The sequence below is a fragment of the Epinephelus moara genome, chromosome 16 (assembly GCF_006386435.1).
Source record: "Epinephelus moara isolate mb chromosome 16, YSFRI_EMoa_1.0, whole genome shotgun sequence".
Classification (NCBI taxonomy): domain Eukaryota; kingdom Metazoa; phylum Chordata; class Actinopteri; order Perciformes; family Serranidae; genus Epinephelus; species Epinephelus moara.
In genome coordinates this window covers 12648806-12673701 of record NC_065521.1, presented here as the reverse complement: position 1 = coordinate 12673701, position 24896 = coordinate 12648806, and the positions used below count along the sequence as shown (strand labels likewise).

At 40.1% G+C, this 24896-nt stretch overlaps 1 protein-coding gene across 1 annotated transcript in view; it reads left to right on the top strand.

The window, feature by feature from the left end:
• ctnnbl1 (catenin, beta like 1) overlaps positions 1–24896 on the top strand; it is a 109606-nt gene extending 84710 nt beyond the window's left edge. The window contains exons 14-16 of the mRNA XM_050064423.1: positions 8867–9004; positions 10635–10707; positions 23891–24896. Coding sequence (XP_049920380.1) covers positions 8867–9004; positions 10635–10707; positions 23891–23979 — 300 coding nt within the window. The 3' untranslated portion in view covers positions 23980–24896. The remainder of the gene's footprint in view (positions 1–8866; positions 9005–10634; positions 10708–23890) is intronic.

Genomic DNA, 24896 nt, shown 5'->3' with positions numbered 1-24896 from the left:
CAGAAGCAGTAATATCGCTTGATGCCGAAAAGGCGTTTGATCGGGTCGAGTGGGAGTATCTTTTTCATACACTTAGCAGGTTTGGTTTTGGCCCTAATTTCATTCAACTTATTAAGCTCATTTACACTGATCCAACTGCCTCAGTTTATACCAACGGTATCTCATCTGAGTACTTTCCTCTTCACAGAGGGACAAAACAAGGGGATCCAGTGAGTCCGTTGCTTTTCGTTTTAGCTATAGAGCCACTTGCCATAGCTCTTAGATGCAATAACAGTATACAAGGTATTTCACGTGGTGGCCTAACTCACACTGTCTCGCTTTATGCAGACGATCTGTTATTATATGTCACCAACCCTGTCACATCTATCCCCGAAATCCTTCGAGTCTTGCAGGAATTTGGAAATATATCTGGGTATAAATTAAATTTTACTAAAAGCGAATATTTCCCCATTAATAGTAATGCTAGAGAATATCCCAATCTGCCATTTAAGTTATCCGCTGAGTCCTTTACATATCTGGGTGTAAAAGTCACCAAATCCTATTACAGTCTATTTAAAAGTAACCTTACTCCTCTGTTAGAACAGTGCAAACAAGATATTAAAAGATGGTCTATTCTGCCACTATCTCTGATCGGGAGAGTAAATTCTGTAAAAATGAATATTGTACCAAAGTTTCTGTATTTGTTTCAGGCGATACCTGTTTTCATACCAAAATCTTTTTTCAAGGCATTTAATCAAATGGTTTCTTCTTTTATATGGAATAATAAATCAGCTCGTATAAGAAAAGAATTTATGGAAAGATCGAAATGTGTAGGTGGGCTTTCACTTCCAAATTTGCGCACGTATTATTGGGCTGCGAATTTTAATGCCATCTCTCTGTGGTTAAAAGACTGGAAGGATAAGATCCCTGCATGGCTCCAGATTGAAAAGGTTACAAGCAGTCCACACTCACTCCCTGCCTTACTCTGTGCATCCCTACCATCGCTAGTTAATAATATTAAGGATAATATAATTGTAACTCAATCACTACGCATCATAAAGCAGTTCAAAAGATGTCTGGGTATTCAGAGTATTTCGGTTCACTCACCAATAATACGTAATCATCTTTTTCAACCATCTTTAGTGGACAATGGCTTCAAAATTTGGTATGACAAGGGAATTCGTAGTATTGAAGATTTGTATGTTAATGATACTTTTGCTAGCTTTGAACAATTATCCAGAAAATTCGGTCTGACCAATAATCATTTTTTTCGATACTTGCAAATTAGAGATTTTACTCGTAAAAAGTTTGCTGATTTCCCTACCCTTCCCTCTCCTTCCTGTTTGGATTCTCTATTAAGGGTCAATATGCTGAATAAGAGGAGAACATCATTTATTTATTCCCATATCATGGATAGCTGTAACCTCTCCATTTCCCATATTCGAGAACAGTGGGAAAGTGATTTGGGGGTCCCGCTGTCCGATGAGGAATGGGATATGGCTCTTACTAGAGTCCACTCTTCTTCCATATGCTCCAGACATGCTTTAATACAGTTTAAAGTGTTGCATCGGTTACACTTCTCGAAAGCTAAACTAGCAAGAATATTTCCGAATATAGACCCATCGTGCGATAGATGTAAACAGACCCCGGCTACCTCCTATCATATGTTCTGGTCTTGTCCGAAACTTGTCCCTTTCTGGTCATCCTTTTTTGAAGTCATCTCTAATGCATATGGTTATAACATTTCACCTTCTCCCTTGGTTGCTGTTTTCGGTTGGTTTTCTGAACCGACGGGATCTCTTCCCCCCGCTCATTTACAGAGGGTCATTGCCTTCTCCTCCTTGTTAGCCAGACGCTTGATTTTATTTAAATGGAAGGCTGTTGCTCCTCCATCACACCACCACTGGATTAGGGACGTTATGCAGAATGTAAAGCTGGAAAAGATCAGATGTACCCTCAACGGTTCCATCCACAGATTCCACAAAACCTGGGACCCTCTAATAACTTATGTGAACAATTTACCTGGTCTGGAACTGGAACTCTGAGCTTTTATACCTGCCCTTGGACTGTCCTGTAATAAGGAATACTAGGTGCACTTGTTGTTTTTTTTTTTTTTTTTGTCTGTCAGTTGTCTTTGATAAGTTTGTCAGGTTGATTTTCAGTTTGGTCTGTCTTTGTTTTTGTCTCTTTTTGGGATTGTTTTTGCTATGGCTATTTGTAAAACAGAGAATATGATTGTTTTATAGGATATTTGGAAAATTACAAATAAAGTGTTTAAAAAAAAAAAAAATATGTAGCAGATTTGTTGAAATTAAAGTATCTTTGAGTTTCAACAACGCTGTGGTTAGCATGTGGTTTGATACAAAAAAAAACGCTTGGTTATGGTTAGAAAATGATCACGACTTGACTTGATATGAAATACCCATTTTTAGTGGCACAATCCCAGCAGGAAGTGCACCAATGATTTGGCAAAAACAACTGCTTTTTGTGGAGCTATCCTGGCAGATAACACAACAGTGTTTGTGTAAAAAAACAGCCACTTGTCATGGCACAATCCCCTAGTGGAAACACAGCCTCAGGTCACTAAAAACACCCGTTTGGTGACTAAAAAGCTGCTGTACACACAACAATGACTCACCTAAAAATGGCCAGTTTTGTACTTGTTGGTCTTGAACAGTGCTCTCCAGCTTGGCAGGAGTCTTACCTAGGTGTACTGCCATACACCATTCCCTCCACCTCCTGATGACAAAAGTAAGCTCTTATACATAGAAACGTTGATATGATACGAATGAAATGTACAGATGTGACATATCCATGGTTTGCAGAAACGTACAATGCCAGTGTTTTCTTCTGGTGACTGGGCTGGTTTGGAAATACCTGCTTCTTTGATTTAAAAAGTCAAAGGTCTGGGCCAGTGTAGCTGCATAAAAAAACAAGGAGACATCAACTAAGACTTGACAATTCCAACAACAGGCATTCTTGATTTGTCACAGCTCTGATTGGTGGCTACATTTATTGGTTTGAAGTAGGAAATGCATTTGGGACCAGCTCCTAACACCTGTCAGTTATTTTGATGAACTGTCTGATGAGTCCTTTGGGACACTCTAGCACTGCTTGACTCAGGGCCAGTCAACACACGACAGTGGTCATCAGCTTAGCTTTCAGCTCTGCTGCCTTTCTGCCCTTCTAGCTCATTCAAGATAGCAGCAGCAAGGAAACTATGTATCTGTTCACTCATGCCTTTGCATGACATTTTCTGTCACACTTTTAAGCTTAACTGTAATTTGATTTCTTTCTTTGATTCCTCTGTTACTGATGTCATGACTTCTCTTGCCTTTCCTAGCCTGGACAAGTCACACAGTCCCACCCAAAGACAGACATTAAAACGTATACACTAAATATGTTTTGGGTCGGTATCTGAGGACACTCTCTCTCTCCTTTAGAGGTGGAGCTGATGAAGCACTTAAGACTACATTTGTCCCTGCCAAGTTGATACAGAGGAGGGTTGTCCCCTTCTCTAGCTTTCTCATCTTCCTCCTCTGTTATTTTGACAACCACATCTTCCTCCTGGGCAGATTCTTTGTGCACTAAATAAAATAAACAGAGCCTCTGACTGCAGGGTCACAGAATACAAATCATGCCAATTTGGTACTTGCATCCAAATCTTGACACATTAAAACCATTTTGCATTCAGTATAATATTAGAAGTCCGTAGTATAAGCTACGGCAGTAGTATTTGCTGAGACTTCTTTTTACAGTGACTATATAAGACATCAGGAACATGATTTTTGTCTGAAGGTTAACCAGGTGAATCCAGGTGGAAGCTGTTAGTTTCATTGATTACACCCTCAGTCATGCAGCATATGTGTAGCTGAAGTGTAGCAGAATGATTAAACAAGGATGACTCTAGTCTCTACATCAGTTGTTCCCAATGTTTTTGTCTGATGTATCGCTATCAGATGAACTCTCTTCATTAACACCACCCATCATGTCCCAAATAGGTTCATTTCAATTGATTTTAGAGTGGATGCTAAATAACACTACAAAAACTGGATACTGTTACAATTTTTTCATGCAATAATTGAATTACCATTGTTTAGGTTGGTTTGCATCTGGACTGCTACCACTTGGAGTAGCACAGGCTGGCTCTTTCAAACACTTCTTTTATAGTGCAGTGTCGTACAGTGGGGCCGGTTGCTTGGCCGCCGGTATTTCTGCTTGCAGCTTTCTCAAGAATTACTCATCCGAACAACTTCATACTCAACACTGCGCTGCCTTGGGTCCTAATCAATACACCTGCCATAACATAGTTGCATCCCCTAGCAGTGCTAGGGTGTATGTTTCATTTGGGTGCAGAAACTCACATGAACATTTTATGGCCTCAGTGAAGTCAAAGCCAGGCTTTCCAGGAACAAAAACATTGATTCTGAAAGTTACATCGCTCCTGGTGCTTAAATGTTTGAGTTTGGTACAATGTAACATCTCTGCGCTGTTGCCCTTTCCAGTCTCTCCTTCCTAAACTGTTCTTGAATGCACTGTAGGCAGCGACGGAGAGTACCCAGCATACTGTTTAGTGGTGCAAATTGTAATGGGGTGCTCTCTAAATACACAACAGTATGTACTTGTGGTGTAGTAAGGCACTATTAATTGATATATGCCATAGATCTCAAGAGCTCACACTGGACACTGCACTTCATGGATTCCTACCAATACATCTGGAGAGTATGAAGTTGATCTGATAAATGATTTTAGAGACATGGAAGGACATAGTACAATACGTACATACAGAGACTCCTTCCATTTTAGGCAGTTACTTTTATTGAGCATTTATGCATTCCTTGCAGTTAACTGTTTCTGCCCTTTATTCATTCATTTTAGATAAATATTTAAGCTGTTAATCCATTATGTTAAGCTCACTGTTTTAACCATTTTACTACTACTTTTTTTCAGCCATTCATCCGATAAGTAAAGGTAATTATTCCAGCCATTTATCATTTACTTTTACCTAATTATTTAAATAGTTTATCCATTACTTTTGCTGAATTATTTCAAATATCTATTTGCTACATTTTAAGCCATTTATTTGTTACTCTTAGCTAACTTTCTGGACTTCTATTGTAGCTTGCTAACTAGTTTTCATGTACTCTTAATGGCAACACATGGTTATATAGTGTTTCAATTGACTCAGGTTGGCAGAGGCGTCGTAGTCGGGGCAACAGTGGGACTGATTACCAGGCCCCGAACGGGAGGTTGGCCTTCATATAACCTGGAATGAAAAGTTTGGTTTTGTCTGCAGTTTTATATTTCTAAGTAATTAGTGTTACAACTAAATTAAAAATGGCTTAATACACTGTTTTAAAAGACTGATCTTTGTCAAAAAAACAAAAACAAACCTACACTGCGATTTGTCTCTGCATGCAGCTCGAGCCAAGTGAGTGACTGCAGTGCTTATGCTGCTGGAGCACCAACATAAACTGTCATGTCTGTACCCATGTTCAACCTAAACACAAATATTTCCATTTTTTGATGCTTTATTTTCATTTTTTTTTACCTTGTCTTAGAATTAAATTCTGATTACTGACGAACACTTAACTCCACTTTACTGTATTTCCGCTTATCTTTCCAGTACACACATCACAGACTGATCTGCTGTCACATTGTTTTATATATTGTTGGGATAAAGTCCCATCCCTCAGCAGCTGATAGGCTGACAGCTGTAAAATAAATAGCAATTGAGTTGTCCAAGACCTTTTAAGAATATGCATCCAGCTTTGCTTTGCAGTGGCGGCCATGAGCTGTAATTAATACAATAGGAAAAAGACTGCCTGTGTAAAACAGTTAGAGAAAATGCAAACACAAGAGTGTGTATTGCATATATGTGTATATATGTATGCTGTTTTTCACTCTCCCTCAGGGGTCACATGTATGTATTGTGCCCTGCCTATTAGCCATTTACATCCTGTGTGTTGTATCTTTGCTGAAGTTGGCTTGTGAGATTTGTATAACTTTGCCGCAAGCTACTGTATCGGTTCTGAATAATGAGCAGAGTTGTCCTGGAAACTGAGATAATCTTTTTTTTTCCTACAGGAAAGAGAGGAAACACAGGTTACATTCAAATAGCTTTGTTTCAAGTTTTTTTTTGCATTTTTAATGGGCACTAGTTGACAGCAACAAGGCCAAGCTTTGGGACTATTTTACAATGCGATAACTCTCCGCTTTGTAATAAAACAGAATTCTGGGCCAGTGTTTTACCCAGAGGACACAGAAGAGAATGCCCTACATTCACTGGCTTTATTAAAGGTTCTTGTTTTAATTATCCGCATTGTTTTACATCTTTAATAAGCTACAGTTGACATTGTACAGTAGGGCTTTGTTCTGAGGTTGTATCTGCTTGTCTTTTTTTCCTCTCAGGATGAAGTCATTAAAGCTGGATGACATCCTGCTTTTAGAAGGCAATGTCTCAAAATGGATATGTTGTTTTGTGTCCCAGCAACCTGCAGCTCAAACGGTTTTCCCAGAATAGTCTTGTACTGTAGTCCTCAGGAGTTGCCCTTTGATTGAGGCATGTTAATGAGCTGAACTTCACAGCTATAATTGGGTTTTACAGTGTAATTGATCTCTTTAAGGACAAGGCCTTTTGAAAGCTTTCATTTTCCCTGAGATTAAATCATTGGGATGTAAATGTCATATGCGGTACCCTTTAGCTCCACGCTGAAAGCTATTTGTTTTCATTAGGAACAGTTTGAAAAGTTGCCCTTTTTCTTGATTTACTGTGTCACATACTGTAGCACATTTTGGATTTTTTTGTGTGTGCGTGTGTTGGGCCATCCTCTCCTAGACTAAAACAGATTGAGCCAACCTGAGAACATAAATCAAATACAGTTGACACTGAAATTTCTTAAGGTAGACTTTCAGTATGTAGGCTAAATGTGTCAGTAGGTACTATGTTTCTTTCTATGAACTAAACTGACTTGGTTAAATTCTATTGGGAAATGATAATCCTTTAGTATATGGTATGAATTGTTCCATTAAATCCATTGAAAAAAAATATATTAAATGATTTTTTAGAGAGAGAGAAGACATGGACTCTTCAAAAAAAGATACAGCGTAGTGTTAGAAATACTGATAGCCTACAGTGACACTTTATAATGAAGGGTCATATTATAATCAAATAAAGGCTTCAGTTGATTGTAATAGATGTCATCAGGGCTTTAAAAATATTTTTTTCATCCTCCTTTTGACCAAAAACCTTTTATGATGGAATATTACAAATCATAATTTACCACTATGGCTACATGTCTTTTAGTCTTTACTATAGCAAATGAGTATGGAGTGTGAAAACAGTCAAATTTGGTAAAGGGGGATTTGTATGTCAAATAAATTTACATGCTTTGTTTTTCTCACTGCATTAGTTTAATGTTTGGCCTTAAAGCCCTTTTTTAATGGTTTTGTGTCTAAGTGACTAATGGGAACAACAATTTTTAAAAATTGGTCCAGTATATGTATATATATATATACATATATGTATATATATATGTATATATACATATATATATATATAGAGAGAGAGAGAGAGAGAGAGAGAGAGAGAGAGAGAGAGAGAGCAATGTAATCCCCACAGGCAACTGTGCACTGTCACTTCACATGCACTTTAAGTGCTTGTTTTTGCCACTGACAGGCTCAGATTGTTATTCTAAGTTTCTGACAGAATTATGGGAACAATCCCTACAGAAGTCGACCTTTTTGTTTAGAAATAGCCCCGAAATCGCTATTGTCAAACTCATAAGGCTCCATATTAATAAACAGCAATCTTATTGTAAAACACGTTTGATTTAAAGTCAACATGACCAAAATAAAACACAAAAGTTGTCTTGGTTTGTCTCTCTGCTGTTCCAACATTCAGTAACTCTGATATAAATAAACCTTTAATTCACCCATTTAGATAGAAAAATATGCTGCCTTTATTGATGCTAAAATTACTGTTTATTTAAATGGAATTTGGTGAGTTTGTCAGCTACTGTTTTTGGGCTGTTTCTGCTTAAACAAATAGGATCTTACCCTTTAACAAAAGGGTCAGCATCTGTAGGGACCCTTTCCATAATGTTGTCGGACACCTACTGTAAGAATCTGAATGTGACAGTGAATGTGACAACAAGCACTTTTAGTGGACCTAAATTGACAGTACTCAATTACCTGCAGGGATTACATTGCAGCCTGTTTTGCTGCTGCTGGCTGAAGCATTCTCCATTAATACTGGACCAGTTTTAAAAATTGTTGTCCCCATTAGTCACTTGGACACAAAAACATGGGAAAATAGGGTCCAGGCTGAAATTTTTTTTTACCAAACTTACCCTTTAACTTTCTTGCTCCTGTCCATGCACAGAGGTAAAACTGTGTGACAGCAAAATATTTAACACACTGTCTGTATTTTGTACCACTCCAATGGTTTACACTCCAGACTCCCCTCTCCCCCTCAGGTCTGCTTCTTAATCTCTAATGATGATTAATGTGGGCTGTGTGCTTATTGGCAGCACTGTGTTATTGGCATACTGACAGGGTTGTTAAGATGGATAACTATGCAAGAGAGTGTATGTATGTGTGAGCGTGCGAGCCCCAGCAGCGGAGCCCCCACCTTTTTGCAGCTTAGCCGTGAAATCAATTGATTTGTGTGTCTGGTCGATGGAGAAAATGGATTTGTGGAAAACGCTGAAAAACAACACCTAAATTAAACTTAGTCTGTGGTTTTCTCTGTTTGTTGAATTTGTTTTAAGGGTGCAGAGAACAATAGAAAGTAAATTGTGATTTATTCACCTCGTCATGCATAAAAAAATGTTTTCTTTTTATGAGTGTGTTTTACCCTTTTGTCTGTGTGTGTTTGTGTGTGCAGGAGATGGTTCGCCGGGGGGAGATCCTAGATGACAGCATGGAGGATGAGTTCTACCTTCGCCGCCTGGATGCTGGACTATTTGTCCTTCAGTTGATCTGCTATATTATGGTGGAGATCAGCAACTCAGGGATATCACAGGTACACACACAGACACACACACTGACCATTGGTGGTCCGAGATGGACTCTTCACACATTAATTATTGTTAGGACATCAAATCAGCCGAGCTTTAAAAGCAGGCAGGAGTCAGACGGTTTATTTACTTCAACACAAGTGTGGCTTTTACCAGACTCCATTGTGTTACTTTTGTTGTCTCAGAGCGGAGACAACAACACTGTACCTGCTGCTTAAAACCTGCAGTATAGCCCTGCTCATTTCACTTCAGAGTGGTTTACGCTCACCATAATGTTACTGGGGCGTACCAGAAAATAATAATCCTATTAATAATAAAGCTTATTTATAGTGCACTTTTAATACAAGAGAAGTGCTTCACAATAGAAAAGCAACACATTTACACAAAAGCAAAAAGGACAACAAAATTAGACAATAAGAGACAAAATGTGTAAGTGAAGGTAAAAAGAAGAAGTCGAAGAAGAAGGACATAAATCAAAAGTTAAACTAAATAAATAGGTTTTAGGTGGTGTCTCAAGTATGTAGAGCATAGTTAACAAAAGCTGCGCTGCCTCTTTTCTTGTGTGTATAATTGTTTGCATTTAAAAACCCAGCAGCAGCAGATCCAAGAGCTCGTAGAGGATTACAAAACAACAGTCTGTGATTTCCAGTTTTCCCAAACCATTAAGAGCTTAAAAAACAAGTTAAAAAATAATCTTAAAATTTATTCTAAAAGTGACTAGGAGCCAGTGGAGTGTTGCTAAAAGTGGGGAAATATGCTCTTTTTTCCTTGTTGTGGTCAAAAGTCTAGCAGCACAGTTCTGAATAAGACATTTTCCAATTGACTGTTTCAGAAGGCCAGTAAAAAGGCATCACAGTTATCTGATCTATTTAAAATAAAAGCATAAGAATAAGTACGTTTTTCAGCATCTTTATAGAGTCCGATAACCCCTTTTACATCAAGTGTGAAGGCTCTAAAAGTTGTTGTGGCACTTCGTTGGGCACCTCTCAATTATTGTAACTAGGCACTCACTGTGCACGCAGAGAAAACTGGCTGAGAAGGCTCGCCTGCACAGACATCTCTACGACTCTCCCTTCAAAGACCACATAGACGGTCAAATGGCCTTAAATTGTTGAAAAGAAACAGCCACCACACTGAGGAAAGAAAAGGCTTTTTGCTGTAGGTTGTGGAAGAACGTTAGAGATCACTGTAAAAGCTAAAAATCCATCTCAAGAAAGGGGCGACCTTGGGGGAAAGATGTAAAAAAGCAGTATAAAATGAATTTAACTTTGAGGTACGCAACCGTTATAATTACAGTACCCAACATATGTAAACTAACAGTTCAGGTGTTTGAGAATCAGCATTGCTAGGAGACTTGTTGTCAACTTATGTGATGTGCTATAGTTTATGAACATTCATACAGTACATCCCTTTCCTTTTAACAAGCCTGGTAATGTTACCTGGTGCTAGCAAGCAATTTGTACCTTAACAACATTCAACATTTGGACCCATCGTGTTTGTATTTCACTCACAAATGACATGGTAATTAGAATGTTGACCAAATAATGACACAAACAAACACCAAAGGCGATTTCTTAGTAAAAATGAATTGTAATTTTACGGTACGTTCCTGATCTTCTCTTTCTCTGTGTTTAGCTGCAGCAGAGGGTCCATCAAATTCTCAACCTGAGAGGAGGCTCTGTCAAAGTAGTGCGCCACATCATGAGAGGTAAGTCACGTTATTTTCTTTAATACAGACATTTCTTAATTATAATCAAGATCTAATGATAAACCCATGCACTGCTGTGTTTCCAGTATAATAACATATTTGAGCCATGCTGCTTTCAGTGTCTATTTTTAGTAGAAAACACAATTTCCACACTCTGATAAATTAATTTAAATCAGTTCTACTTTGCTCTGCTTTGTCTGTGCTCCTCTGCTGTTATTGCAGCACTTCTTGCAGATGTTTCACAACAAGAGATGATACCTCTTCACACTGCTGGGGGGCTTTTAATGTTAAACATATGGAGGAGTTGTGAACAAATTAATGTGATTTATTATTAAATTATGATAAAAAAAAATAATGAAAAAATAAACGTATATAAGACGGTGAAAAATAAAGGCATGTGGCTGGAAGCTTTTACCCAGAATGACTTATAATAAGTGTATTCAGCTGTGTGGATACAACCCAAACATTCCAAGACTCATGGGACTACATCAGCTTAATTAAATGCTGAACTGCTTCAAATGCTCCACAAAGGCTTGTCTTTAGTTGGAGCATGTCATTCTAACATGTGACATGAAGAAGTCTTCTTATTTGCAGTTAATGTTAACATACATCACAACTTGTATTTTACTCAGCTATTTTACCTACATTTAAGTTGAATGTATGAATGAACTTATGTATGGTTTGACCCCATTGACAAACCTAAGTGGGAGTGTCTGAGTAAAACTATAAGTCCTTATCAGATATACAGGTCTACATCCTGCATTTCCAAGTGAAAATGAATAAAATAAGAAAACATATTTTTACAAGGCATAAAAACACATTATACCTAAGGTAGCCACACCAAAAACAATTCACATCACTTTAGGAGAAACATTTTATTGACAGTTGTTTTTAAATCCTGGTTCCGAGTGCTTTGCAGCCTGGCGAGGAAGCAACATTTCAGGGGGGGAATGTTGGTATAATCACTGCTCTTTGGCTGTGGTTGTTGTTTGATAGTAAGCCCGTGCTGTTTGCCTGCCAAAGTGGTTGTGATGGAATATAATGAAATACTATGGATAATGTCATTCTTCCTTATTCTTTTAGACACAAAGGGAAAAGGCCCAGGCAAACCTTGAAACTGTGGTGTCTGTGTTTTTACATTATCCAAGCCACTGTTTTGTGCATGTTTCTGTCCAGTACATTCCTAAAAGCATACATGTGCTCACTTACACAAATAAACAGTGCTGTTCACACACTTGTAGCTATTAGGAGACCTACTAGAGCAGAGGGACAGGGGAGGATATAGGTAATAATTAGGGCTGTCAAACCATTTTTGCTTTCACAATTAAATGCTGAATTTTAATAGTTATTCTTGACTTTTAGATTTCTTTCTTTCAAATCAGTGCTGCACTGCTGCAACATTGTGGTCTTGAAACCATGACTTAGAGGTAGAAGACAACTTCAGTAAAGCATATGACTGGTCACAACATGTCAACCTGAGGATGACCCCTTAAGACACAATATACTTGTGCAGTGTTGTGTCTGTGGTGGTGGGGTTTCTGCGAAGTGCTGTAAAGTTAAATTTATTCAAAACTCACGTCCTTAAACATGACCTAATAAAGACAATTTCAAACACAAGTACACAAAGTGGCTTCATTATATCGCACAAGATTCACAGACAAAACACTTTTCTCTTTTGCTGGATATATTTTCCCCACAATTCCAACATGCTAATGTTTTTAGCACAAGCCTATGGCGTTTCACATTATCTAAATTAGCCTGGCAGCTAGCAGAATTTTCATCTACTCATATTAAGCCAGGAACAACAGCAACATTTAACAGAGATAATGTTACAAAATTCACTTCAGTTGCAACTCACAAATTTCACCGACAAATTTATTGTCTTCTATTAGACACGTTTTCCATACAAATACAACATGCTAACGTTATTAGCATAAGCATATGACATTTCACGTTCCGTAAATAAGCCTAGCAGCCTGTGAGGTTTTCCTCTAAAGCCAGGATAAATCACACGCTGGACTTGAAGTGCAGATCTGCAGTTGCCACAAATTAGCATGTGCTGTAATTAACTTCTTCACAGGTCTGTGGCGATTTGCACACTCCAAAATAGTGCTTTGCCGGTGCTGTATTGAAATGTGTTCACCCATCAAACAGTGTTTCCCCCCTCTTGATATATAGCGCCCCCCCTTGGTGGTTAGGGTAAGCGCTAAGGGTTTGGGTCAGGTTTAGGTGGAGGGGAAAGACGTGTTGACAGGGAAACAGTCTGCAACCCAACACCGGCTTTGATGATGCAGTTGCCCGCTGACATTAGCATTAGCTGTACCTGTGAGGTCAGTGTGAGGGTGGTCTTAAACTCAAAGTACTTGATATTTTGATTCCATTTGACACAAGATGCATTTTACTTTTGACTCGTCAACTGAGCAGTCTTGGAGTTTTTTAAAGTGCAAGAAGCCATTTAAAAGCACAGTGGTGTCTTATTTTATATTCACTGTAGCAGCAGAAAGCTGCTATGGCGGCCTGACTACGAGCCAAGGTGCCTCGAAGAGACAAAATAGCAGCACGTAATTAATGCGGTTTTAAAAACAATAACACAGACATTATGTATGGGCCTTAATTGCATCACAATTAACGCGTTAACACTGACACCCTTTCGGATGGTCATAAGATATAAAATGCAGGTGAAAAACTAATTAACAATTAAAGTTATGGCAGCAGTAAATAACAGAAAAATCCAGCATCAGAAATATCCAGGTAGGAATGTATATATACAAGTGTTTATTGCCTTTCACATTACCTGTGTACAGATGGTAAAACAATATGCAGAAATGCATCCCGGCGTGCAAATATGCATTGTAATCTAATCATATTGACATTGTGAGAGGAGTGGAGGCTGCCTGCCTGCCTGTCTATCTGTCATTCATCCTTTATTTTCCCCATCCCAAAGATTTCCTGTCCTGCCGTATTTGTTTTCTGCTTGGTTTTCAAAGACCTAGCAGGTGTGTTATTTTCCTCCCGGTGCGACATCCATCCTTCCTGTATCATTGTCGGATAAAGCTCGAGGACGAGTCTCCGTTCACACACCCTCTGGCTCTCTGTGGCATGTAGCACTGTAGATAGAGCCATCCGTCACGCATGGCGCTGCCAGCAAGCGTGGCAATTCTCCAGTCACTGTGTGTGTGTGTGTGTGGGAATGTTAAATGTGTTAGTGTGTTACTTTTGTTTTCATCTGTATATTTGCATACACATGTGCCTGGCTTGTCAGGGTAGTTTCAACAGTACATTTTTGCTTACTAACATGATTTTTTTTTTTTTTTTTTTGTTCCGGTGTGCACATCATGTTTGCCTTTAGCACGTCTACATATTTATGTTTGCAAACATGTCCTTGCTAGCTTGCGTGTGCATATGTTTTGCATTTAACATATCTTCGCCTGCACAGGTGTGTATGTTCAGTTTTCCTTTGTGGTTCACCTTGCATATTTTATTCATGTGTACCCTTGCATGTGTATATTTAGATGCAACACTTTATACATATTCATTTGCATGTTGTGTGTACTTGTCCTTGCATGATCTTGACGTGATTTATTTATTTATTTATTTGTCATAAATTGCGGTCATGTGTATTTTTACGAGGTGTTTGAGTGTGTGTGTACACCTACGCTGTGTTATGCTGTTACGCCTCTGCATCTGTCCATCATAGCGTGTGTGTGGTTCGTAGTGCGTGCCCTCACCCTTTCCATTAGGCCACACTGTGGAGCCCTCTCCCATTTCAAGTGCCCCACCCGGTCAATGTGAAACTGCAGAAAAAGGTTAAGCACATGCATAGTGTGTCGCCAGCTCTGCCATCTTGACCTTAATGGCTTTAGCTCGCTGAATAAGAAGCAGCTATGCAGGAAGGAAGGCTTAGCACACTGGAAGTGAGAACACTGATTTCACTAATGTTGTGAAAACCTGCTGTGAGGTGTTCCTCCTCAGAAACTTAAGCTAGGTTAGATTATTTTTTCAGGTGTGAAATAACACTGTGTCCCAACAGAAAACTAGTGTCTGACTATTGTGTTACATCAAAGCTCTCTGTCCACACTGAATCTGTTAAATATACACTCAGGATCAGACTGGAAACATGCCCATGTAAAGATGGGTGAGTAGCCTAGTTGCTGTCTTCGTTCCTATGTTTGTAATGTTTTAAAACAGAAAACACAAGTTTTATGTTCTGATATTTACTGGAAATGGCATACAATATAGCAAACAGCAAGTAGCCTTATTAGCGACTGTCATTTAGCTTACCAGAAAGGTTCAGCTCCCCAGTGATCTCCCTCAAGCCAGTCTCCACCTTATTTAGGTTTTTGTAATGAAATGAGGAGGTATCCTATATGGAATTCCTCCTTTTAACTGTACGAATCAGCTGTTCCCTATCCATTGCAATGCTTTCAAAGCGAATGACAGGAAATGGAAACACAGCATGTTACGAAAATTCAGCTTGCAGCCAGTGACATGACTTCTTTTGTCGGCTTTACATACATGTTGGTGCAGTTTCAGTTTTGTTGAGAGACTAACGTCAGGGCCACACTGCCAACGAACTGCTGGGAAGCGCAGCGCACCGAAATTCTCGTGCGAGCCCATTCACATCAGACGCGCATTTCTCCACGCCGGTCGACAAGCGCTTCTGCTCCCAGCTGTTGTCTCCCTCACATTTGGGGCTGTTTTTCCATCATGGGTATCTCTCTCTGTTTGCGTGTGTGTGCCCCAACCCCCACCCCCTATAGCCGGCCCACACTCAAGGGCCGTTTATACGACAACGATTTCAGTAAAAACGGAAAAGTCTGTCCTTTGCGTTTTAAAAAACTTCTGCGTTTATATGACGACGTTATTGAAATGATCCCCGTTCACACAGAGCCGCAAAATCGACTGGAAACGCTGTAGTATGCACGCCAGGCCAATGGGTGGCAGTGTAAATTTGCAAAGCAACACCACGGCATGACGCCATGCGCCTGCGCTGAAGCGCCTTCCTCTATAACGCCGTGATTACAAACCAAAACAAAGAAGACACAATGGCGAAAGCATGCACAGATAACTTTGTCTGGATGGACGATGAGGTGGAGTTGCTACAGTAACAGATCTACACTTCACTTCAAATCAACAGGGTGAGCAGCACAAGCAGAGCTCGGCATTGTTGTGACGGTCGGCATGCCTAGTGACTGGAACCGTAATGCGCATGTGCGAAAAGTCCGTTTTCAGAGGAACTGCATATTGCAAGTTTACATGACAACAGAGACGCTGCCGTTTCCAAAACGTTGCACTTTGGAACCCGTTTTCAAATCGTTGCGTTTTCAGGCACCCAAAACGCCGCTGTCGTGTAAATGATCGGCCAAAACGCAACTAAAGTTTACCGTTTTCAGTTGAAATCGTTGACGTATAAACGGGGCCTCTCTCTCTCTCTCTCTCTCTCTCTCTCTCTCTCTCTCTCTCGTGTGTCTCGTGTGTCTCTCTCTCTCGTGTCTCGTGTGTCTCTCTCTCTCTCTCTCTCTCGTGTGTCTCTCTCTCTCTCTCTCGTGTGTCTCTCTGTCTGTTAGTGGGTGTGAGTGTGTGTGTGTGTGTTCATCTCTCTCGCGCTCTGTTTAGATACCACTGACTAATATGTATAGCCTATATTCCTGCCCGGCTTGACACATTCGCTCGCGGCTCGCGCAGAAAATAGACCAGACGCCGAAACAATCGCTGCAGCGCCAGCCGTGGAGCTGCGCGGCGCGGCCGGTGTGGATGACACAATCGGTTAACATGGGCGCAACACATGCACATTTAGTAAACAGTGTTTACCGCCCATCCTCCCTCCCCGCTCTACTGAAATTTAATCTCCTTTATGTTGCCGACACCTGCCTGGACTCAGCAGCAAATTGCGCACAGCCTGATACTAGTGGCTCTGTTAACTCCCTATAAACACGTTAATATAATATTATATTAATCACATTGTCATATTGCTTATTACTAATGCAATATGAGTTGAATTTAATGCTGTGATGCCATCAGCACACGTTTCTGATGCATGGTACTTTTTAATTTGTCAAAACTTCTCATTCTGTCGGTTGACAAACAGTATCTCGAATTGACCCAACTCTAAATCTATATGACATGAATAGGATTCAAGGACATTCTGGTGGACATGTTTCAGTCCACAGCTCTGGGCAACACCACAACAACATGTATAGGGATTTTCCAGAGTGACAAGCTAGTTTCTCCTTTGCCTTAGGGTCAGGTTATGCTTGATCAGAACTAGTTTGTACGACATGTTGCCTCAACTCATTGGAAGAAAAGTGTTTATAGTTGTTTTAAATGGCCACACTGGAAGGTGAAGTGAGAAGCAGGCTGTCATAGAGAGAGGAGAGACGTGACATCATTTAAATACAGGGATAACAGCACACATTTTCAGACAGTCTCTCTTGGAAGACATTCATAGTGTTGCACTCAATTATTCACATGAAAAGAGAGCCTGCGAGAGAAGTTCAAAGCCTGGCTCCATTCTCACCTCTGCACAGCTGTCCAGGCAGTGCGTGAAGTGGGTGTGAATGTCAGATTGTCGGTTTTGGAAAGTTACAGAAATTGTCGTTCCCCCCTAGTTCCAACATCAAAAAGCATGTGGGGGGAAGGGGGTTTCTGAAGCTTTTCAATCGTCCGACAAGCACTTCTGATGAAGCATATTCGCGCCTTTACCCTCAGAGTATTTTGGTTTCGTGGGCCAGTCACAGTGCTTTGGGATTCATAATTTGGGTAGCGGACCTGTATTGGAGTACTGTATGTATCCTTCAGACACTTCAGACACTATTGAAGTATCCACTGCCCCCTCTGGTGCTCAAAATCTTGGCATATAGATGATGTTACAAAACATTACGGGAAGGTTGTAGTTATTTAATCTTTTTCTAACCAATGAAAAGACAAGAAAAACAGCTTCCGTGCCAAAGAACTCCACTGTTGTCCAGAAACTATTGAAAAGCCACATTGATGTGGGATATGTAATTTGACAAAATTGGCAAAATGGTATTAAGATAGATCAGGGTCTGAGCATGTGCAGTGGCATCTGCCCAACATAGACTTACTCTCTAAAGATGCAGTAATAATAATCAAGTAATGCAAATGCAGAAGCAGGGCTTTTTTATTGAATAGTTACACCTGCAGTACGGGTTTATTGGTCTTTCACGATAGTTACGTTATCGACTAATACGATACAATATATGGACATGACCGCAATCATTTTGCTGACCTCAATATTGTGTTTGGGCGCTACAATTCTTCCATTTTTTTCCTCTCCTGTCCCCTCTCCTACTCATGCAAAGAAAAATAAAACAACACTTCAAAGATGACACAGCATAGCTTACCGGTAGCCTTGAGCTGCACTTTTGGAGTGGAAGGGAACAGTCCTGATAATCATTAGCTTGGCAACCCCTAGCAACAATCCAAAAAGTCCGTCTTTGTACTTTTACCCTCCAACAAGTTCCTCCACTCCATAAATCAACCAGCAAACCGCTCGGCTCCCAGGCTGTCCGTCCCCGGGAGCTGACTGCAACACACCAGCCAGATTATGGAGGTAACTGCAGTGTTGTCAGAGCTTTGCTAAGCTTATCCATGAGCCTGTGTATGCGTATACGTATTATTATGTGTCGTGGATGATCTGATCTTAAGTGGACAGCTCTATGTCTGTCTGTTCACACCAGGCACTAGAATACGTCTCCACATGCTTCTTGAGTGATCAGATGTCATTTTCCCACATTATATGCAAATAAACACCTGAATCATTTCTGCTTGCATTGACCAAATGTGGTTTTGTTTTTACCCGTTTGTAGCGCTATATGTTCCCCTACAGCCTTTACTATGTAATGGGAGTAAAATCGTATTTAATTGTAGGGCTGCGCGAATTGTATTGACAGCTCTTCCCTTCCACTCTCTCCCGTTCTCTCTGAGAGAGAAACTGCACCAGCAAAAGTTTTTTTTTAATCCGGTGGGACATCGGAAAAGGAAGGATATCAGCTAAGTAGTCGGTTGTTCAGTGTGGCCCAGGACACATTAGCGTTCACACTGCTTAAAAAATGTGGCCATACGCAGCCCAAACCAACTCAGCAAGTGGTTTGAGTGATCAGATCACCATATGTCTTGGTGGTTGTTGACTTTTATTTTAAAACTGTCCACATGTGATCAGATCACCTGAGAGGCATGTTGATACCAGGTATAAACAGGCTATGTTAGTCACAAAAGGCGTCACTTGGTTTTGTTTTTGTTGGCCAAATTTTGTATTCTTGAACTGAGTCATTTTGGGCTACTATAAGGTACTATGATTTTATACATTCTTTCTGGTATGTATTAAGAGTTGTTAATTACTTTTAAGAAATATATTAAACATTATTCCTGTTCCAAGGTCTAAATTTTTCACAGAACAGCTCTGCAGATGGCTGACTAAATGTAGCCATACAGATCAGCTGGTGATCTTTCTCAAGGTGTACTTTTGATGGTCATATTTTAGAGATCTCTTTTTGCAGTATTCATTATATTAGACCTTGCATCTTCCTATTTGCCTCTTCATTGAAGCTTCACATAGTAACAGATTTGAAAACAGAACACGAAAGGCTTTGATTTGGTTTTTGTTAATCAATTGGTTCGTGTCAGTGCCACTCTACATGGGGACTGACGCTCATAAAAGTATTATTGTGGTTACACTGACACACCACAGGTGTGCCAGCTGGATCAGACCAGTTTCAGACTGGTATAACGGTGTTTTGAACGAGTGGTGGTGTCCCAGCTGCAGCTGTAATCACACTATAAGTCCTCCAGTGTGTCCCTATCCTTGGCTGCTGCTGCAGAGACCGCTCCTGGAAATGATTCTCCTTGTACTCATGGCAGATCAGTCCCAGTCACTGACCTGAGTAATGGCGATGCTCAGTACTGTATTGTCCTCTGCCGCGTTGCCGTGGTGACAGAAGGAGAGAGTAGCAGCATGCCAAAGAAAAGGTTCTGCAGAGAGTTGAAGAGTCACAGAATCTCTGACCTTTCTGTCTGTGTGGCTGACTGCACCGCCATTTAGAGACGTGGAGACACACACACACACACACACACACACACACACACAGGCACAATGACAGGCTGGCAATGAAAGGGGCTGTAGATTTTTATGTTATTGTTGAGTTGCTCTCTGCGTGTCCCCTTACCTGCTTTTCTCAGTCAACCCTAAAATTCTGCCATTTTTTACTTCAGTAACATCCCACACCTGTGTGGATCAAATGCAAATCCCTGTCACTGCCATTCAAGGCTGCTGTGGAAGGCACATATCTCCCACACCCCAAAGCTCCAGATAGCTGTCCAGCCTTACACTTTTATAACTTTACTCCCCAACTTTATGGTCTTTCGTAGTCCAACTCTCCTCAGAATACCCAATGATGGGGTGACCTCCGTACTCCAGAGTGGACGATTGTCATGCTGTGTGTCTGACTTGAACTGAAAATGCGTCTCTCAAGAAACTGTTCACGTACTGTACTGGTCAACCTACCTTCCGACTCTGCTGATATCTGATGCTTCTCTCAAATTAAATACATACCTGCCTGATTTATTTCTTCACTCCTCTATTGTGCAGTGGTGAAAAGTAACTTAGTGAACCCAAACTTACTATTTAAAAGTCATTTAGTAATACAGACCAACTAACAGAGGCAGCTGTACACAGCAGCTCCCGTGTTCTGCAAGGTGAAATGGTGATAATATTTTTGTCAGTGGAGTCTGGCTTTGAAGACCACATAGATCACAACTTCAGTTCCAAGTCAGAAAGGGCTGTCTGATGGCAATATTCTAAATTTAGATGGGCATTTTTTATGTGGCTAAAATACGTTTTGCTGTGTACAGACATTGTATTGTATGCCATATTTTGACTATAGATAAGTACCTTAAACAACCCCACTTCAAATGATCCTAAGTATCGCTTTAAGGAAAGTGCCTGCATACTTCAGGTCTGGATTTAGATGCTACATCACAGCCCATTTGCCAGAATAAAATGTTGGCATTGTTGTTGGCAGCATAAGAATTTTCGAGACCAGCAAAAGCGGGTATTTTTGAGCTACATGTTGGGATATTTCAAGCTGTCTTTGTTGCAACAAAAGTGGGAGTTTTTAAACAAGAGTTTGGGACATTTCCAGCCATGTTTGTGGCGACAAGAGCAGGTATTTTTTTAACAAGAGTTTAGCATTTTGAACCTTGTTAGTAGCGACAAAAGCAGGTATTTTTTAACAGGAGTTATGGACAGTTCCAGCTCTGTTTGTAGCATTAAAAGCAGGTATTTTTTTAATGGGCTCAGGGCATTTTCAGCCACATATGTAGCTACCAAACCGGGTATTTTAAGCCAAGCATGATCTTGTCCAAACCCTGATCCTGTGCTTTTGTGCCAAAAGTTAGCCATTTAAAACACAAAAAATATAAATTTGAAGCATAAAGTTTCAACAAATTTGCTACGTATGAAACATACAAATATTGCAGAAACATACAATATCACATTTATTCTGGCGAGGAGGAATTAGGAATACAACCTTGTTATCACCTGAGTAACTCAATGGACTATTCTGGTTCATTAAAAGGGGGTATTTTTCATAGTTTTGGCCATCATTCCTATTGTTATTGTACTTGTTGTGATCAGTTAATGGGGTGATGCAGCTAAAAGCAATCAAATGATCAGGCAGGTTTTAAACAAATCCTTAGGTTACCCAAATGTATTCAGTAAAGAAATTAAATGAAGTCAACCTTTAAAAGTATGTTCCACTTCTCCCTACTCAGATGGCCTGTTGCATATCAACGCTTACCATTTTTCTGTGTAGACAATACGGATGCCCTCACTTTTGGTTTCACCTCCAGATGAACTAGTCTAGATAATCAGGCTACACTGGTGGCTTTGTTACAACCTGTTTGACCAATCATCTCAGTGCACATTTCTTGACTAGTCTTAATTTGTGTTAGCGCCATGTTCCAACATCTCTGCAATACCATCAGTGTGTATGGTGATAGCATGCCATATAAATGATGACCAAAACTACAAAAATAAGACTTTAGTTGTAATAACCTAGAAATGTGTTTTTCCAGCACTTGTATAGACAAGTAGTGTTCTTCCACAATACCTCTGAGGTCTCTCTGCAGTCCCATTATGTCTGTCACTATCCTTTATGTACTATCTAATAACATAAAAACAACCCTCCCCCCTCAAAAAACAAAATCTCCTCAGTGTCTTTGACAGCCATGTATCGTCCTCGTAAACCCTGCGGGCTCTTGTCAGGAAAGCCCCCTTCATTCTCTTCTCACTGCAGTGTCTCCCAGAGAAAACTAGTCTTTTTCATCTTTCCGTCTCAACATCCCTGGGTTTAATGTGTAATCCCTGCCTCAGAGGCTGGCTGAGAGACAGAGCGAATGCCTGGACTCCACCGGGGCTGCGGCAGCTGCAGCTTTCTCTTTCTGCACATTAGACTCACAAATCGACCGTTGGACGGTCTCGAAGGCCTTGTGTGGGAGGCAGATGCACAAAATGAAGAAAACAGTCAGACGCTCAGAATCACACAATGAAGTACGAGCACTGCACAGTACACCTGGACTGGCTACTGTTCAGAGCCAGAGGACACAGCAGATTTCAGTACAGCTGATGTCCTGGGACCGCTCATGGTATATAAGCACATTTTCAAAGGAAAGATCTTGTAAAATGACCTTTTGTTACAAAGTGATGGACAGACTCAAAACTGTTTAGACTACTGTGAAAGGCTGTTTAATAATGGTAGCTCCTTAATGCACTGTGTCTCTCAGCTTTGTCCTTTTAATACAAAGCTTCATTTCATTGTTCATTCATAAGTGAGTACAATGAGATCTACTGAAAAGGGTTCACTCTTCCCTAAAGTTACATCTCTTGACTTCCTCTTTCAAAGTATGCATTTTAAATGGGGGAAGGAGAGATCTTAACCGGGTTTACAACTAAGGAACCAGTGAACCAGGAAAAGAGGGCAACTGCACCAGGGCCCCAGACCATCAGGTTCACTGTGTGGCAATTAGTTTGCGGTCATTTAAAGGTCTAGTGCAGGGGTCTTCAACATTTTCAGGCGAAGAACAACTTTGCTCAAGGAGAGATGGAGCAGGGACCCCCTAGTACATATTTCGTATAACACTGAGTTGCACTTGATATAATTCCCTGAATATTTTCAAGTCAGGTCTTCAGGTCTTCAGGTCTTCAGGTCTCTCGTTTTCGCTTGCCTGTAGCTGCTAAATCAGCATCAGATGTAGCATGGCTAGATGTGTTAGCTCTACCCCTCACCGATGGTTTCTGAATTGGATGGTTTGTCAGATCTCTTGATCGATAAAGATATGAACCAACCCATTGTGGCTCACAAGAATGTTTGTACACTTGATATCCTGGTAATAATGCAGCTAAATGGCCAATATGTGGAGAATAAAAGGTGCCACAAAGTGATTTAGTGTTAGCTCCCGATTGAACAAGGCATCATGGATAACAGTTAGCCTGTCATTAATGTTGTGTACTGTGAATTAAATAGGTTTTATGAAAAGGTCAATTTAACTTCACTATTAATGTCAGATTCGTGTTAATGTGTATTTTCAGACACATTTTATGTTTCAAAAAACTGGCAGCACAGTGGTGCAGTGGTTGACATTGTTTCCTCACAGCAAGAGGATTTACAAAGTGCTTAACAATGAAAGGAACACATTAGAATAAGAGTTGTTCTGATAAACAAAGTTTGAGTCCATTTTCAAGCAAAAAAGCCAAATATTTGCTGGTTTCAGTGTCAGTGTGTGACAGAATGCTGCTTTTGTGTGTTTTATTTTATTGTAAACTGAATATAATTTACACAGTTTTGGTGGTCAGGCTCTATGTTGTGATTTAAATTCTTCTTCACTTCTACATAATCTGTGCCCTCAGGAATTATGCGAGAACACAAAGGGGCTCATCTTTTACTCCTTATTTTTTGTGATGGAGTAACTTTAGCTCATACCCAGAGACATTCATAAAACTTTTATTTTTTTTCAAACTCACATTTATCTTCCATATAGTGATTCGAGTTGATCTTAGTCAGCCAGTTTCTGGCTCCAAACATGTTCTCTATAACCTCAGAATTCAAACAGTCATGCCCGTGCTGTCAAGTCAACTAATCCTCTGACTCTTATTTGTCTTTGGCAGAGTACGCTGAGAGCATCGGGGATGGGAAGAGTGACGAGTTCAAAGAAGCCGAGCGGAAGAGGATCATGGACCTTGTAGACAACTTCTAATCTCATTTTCTCTCACACACACAGTCACATTACACACACACTGAACATCAAACACAAACAATATGTTCCTACACATTCAGACCCATCTGACCTGAGCTGGGACTGATGGTGACCTTGAGCCAGTATACGAACCAAAAGGCAGTGGTGTGTTTTTTTTCTGTAGCTAAAGTCACTAGCTATGTTTAAATGCACAGCAACACTGTGATTACTAGTCTGCTAAAAGCTGGACCAGACTTGTGTTCAAAGAAATATAATTTTTCAAATAACCTGATAACTGCAGGAACCTGAAATATTTTCACGTTTTGTTCTATGACATGAATTTCAGTAAATACCCAACTGTGAATTTGAAGCTTTCTGTGGCATAAAAAAGGCGGTTGCTAACGAGTGGCTTGTGACCGTGGTCACCCTTTAGCCTTCAAAAATCATAAAAGTTCTGTTTATTTGCGAAGATTATCTTGCTGAACAAAATGTGTAAGTATCATAAACTTTTGTTTGCCACAAGTTTAGTTTGTGCAATAATTTAAAATGAATCCAATTTAAAAATCTGATAGGCTTTTTGACGAGGGAACCAGGGCGACGTTAACTGCGGCGCCGTCCTACACAGAAAGGTCATCCCTGCACCACTTAATTAATTAATCAAATTCATCTCGTAAACAGTCTTTATGTGCCAGAGAATTGGTTAACATGAAATTTTGCTGTGCATGTAAAGCTGCTCACTGTACATGTAGAAACAGTAGCAGAATATTGTAGCTTGATGGAAACACAGCGAAAACGAGGTGTACCTGGAGCTATGGACAGACTCTGCACAGATCTGCAAACTTAATATCTATCCCTCGGCTCTCCCACTTTACCTGGTTTGTTTGTTTGTTTTGGATTTGCGTGTAAAATATTTTCTAATAAAACATTTGGTAATAAAA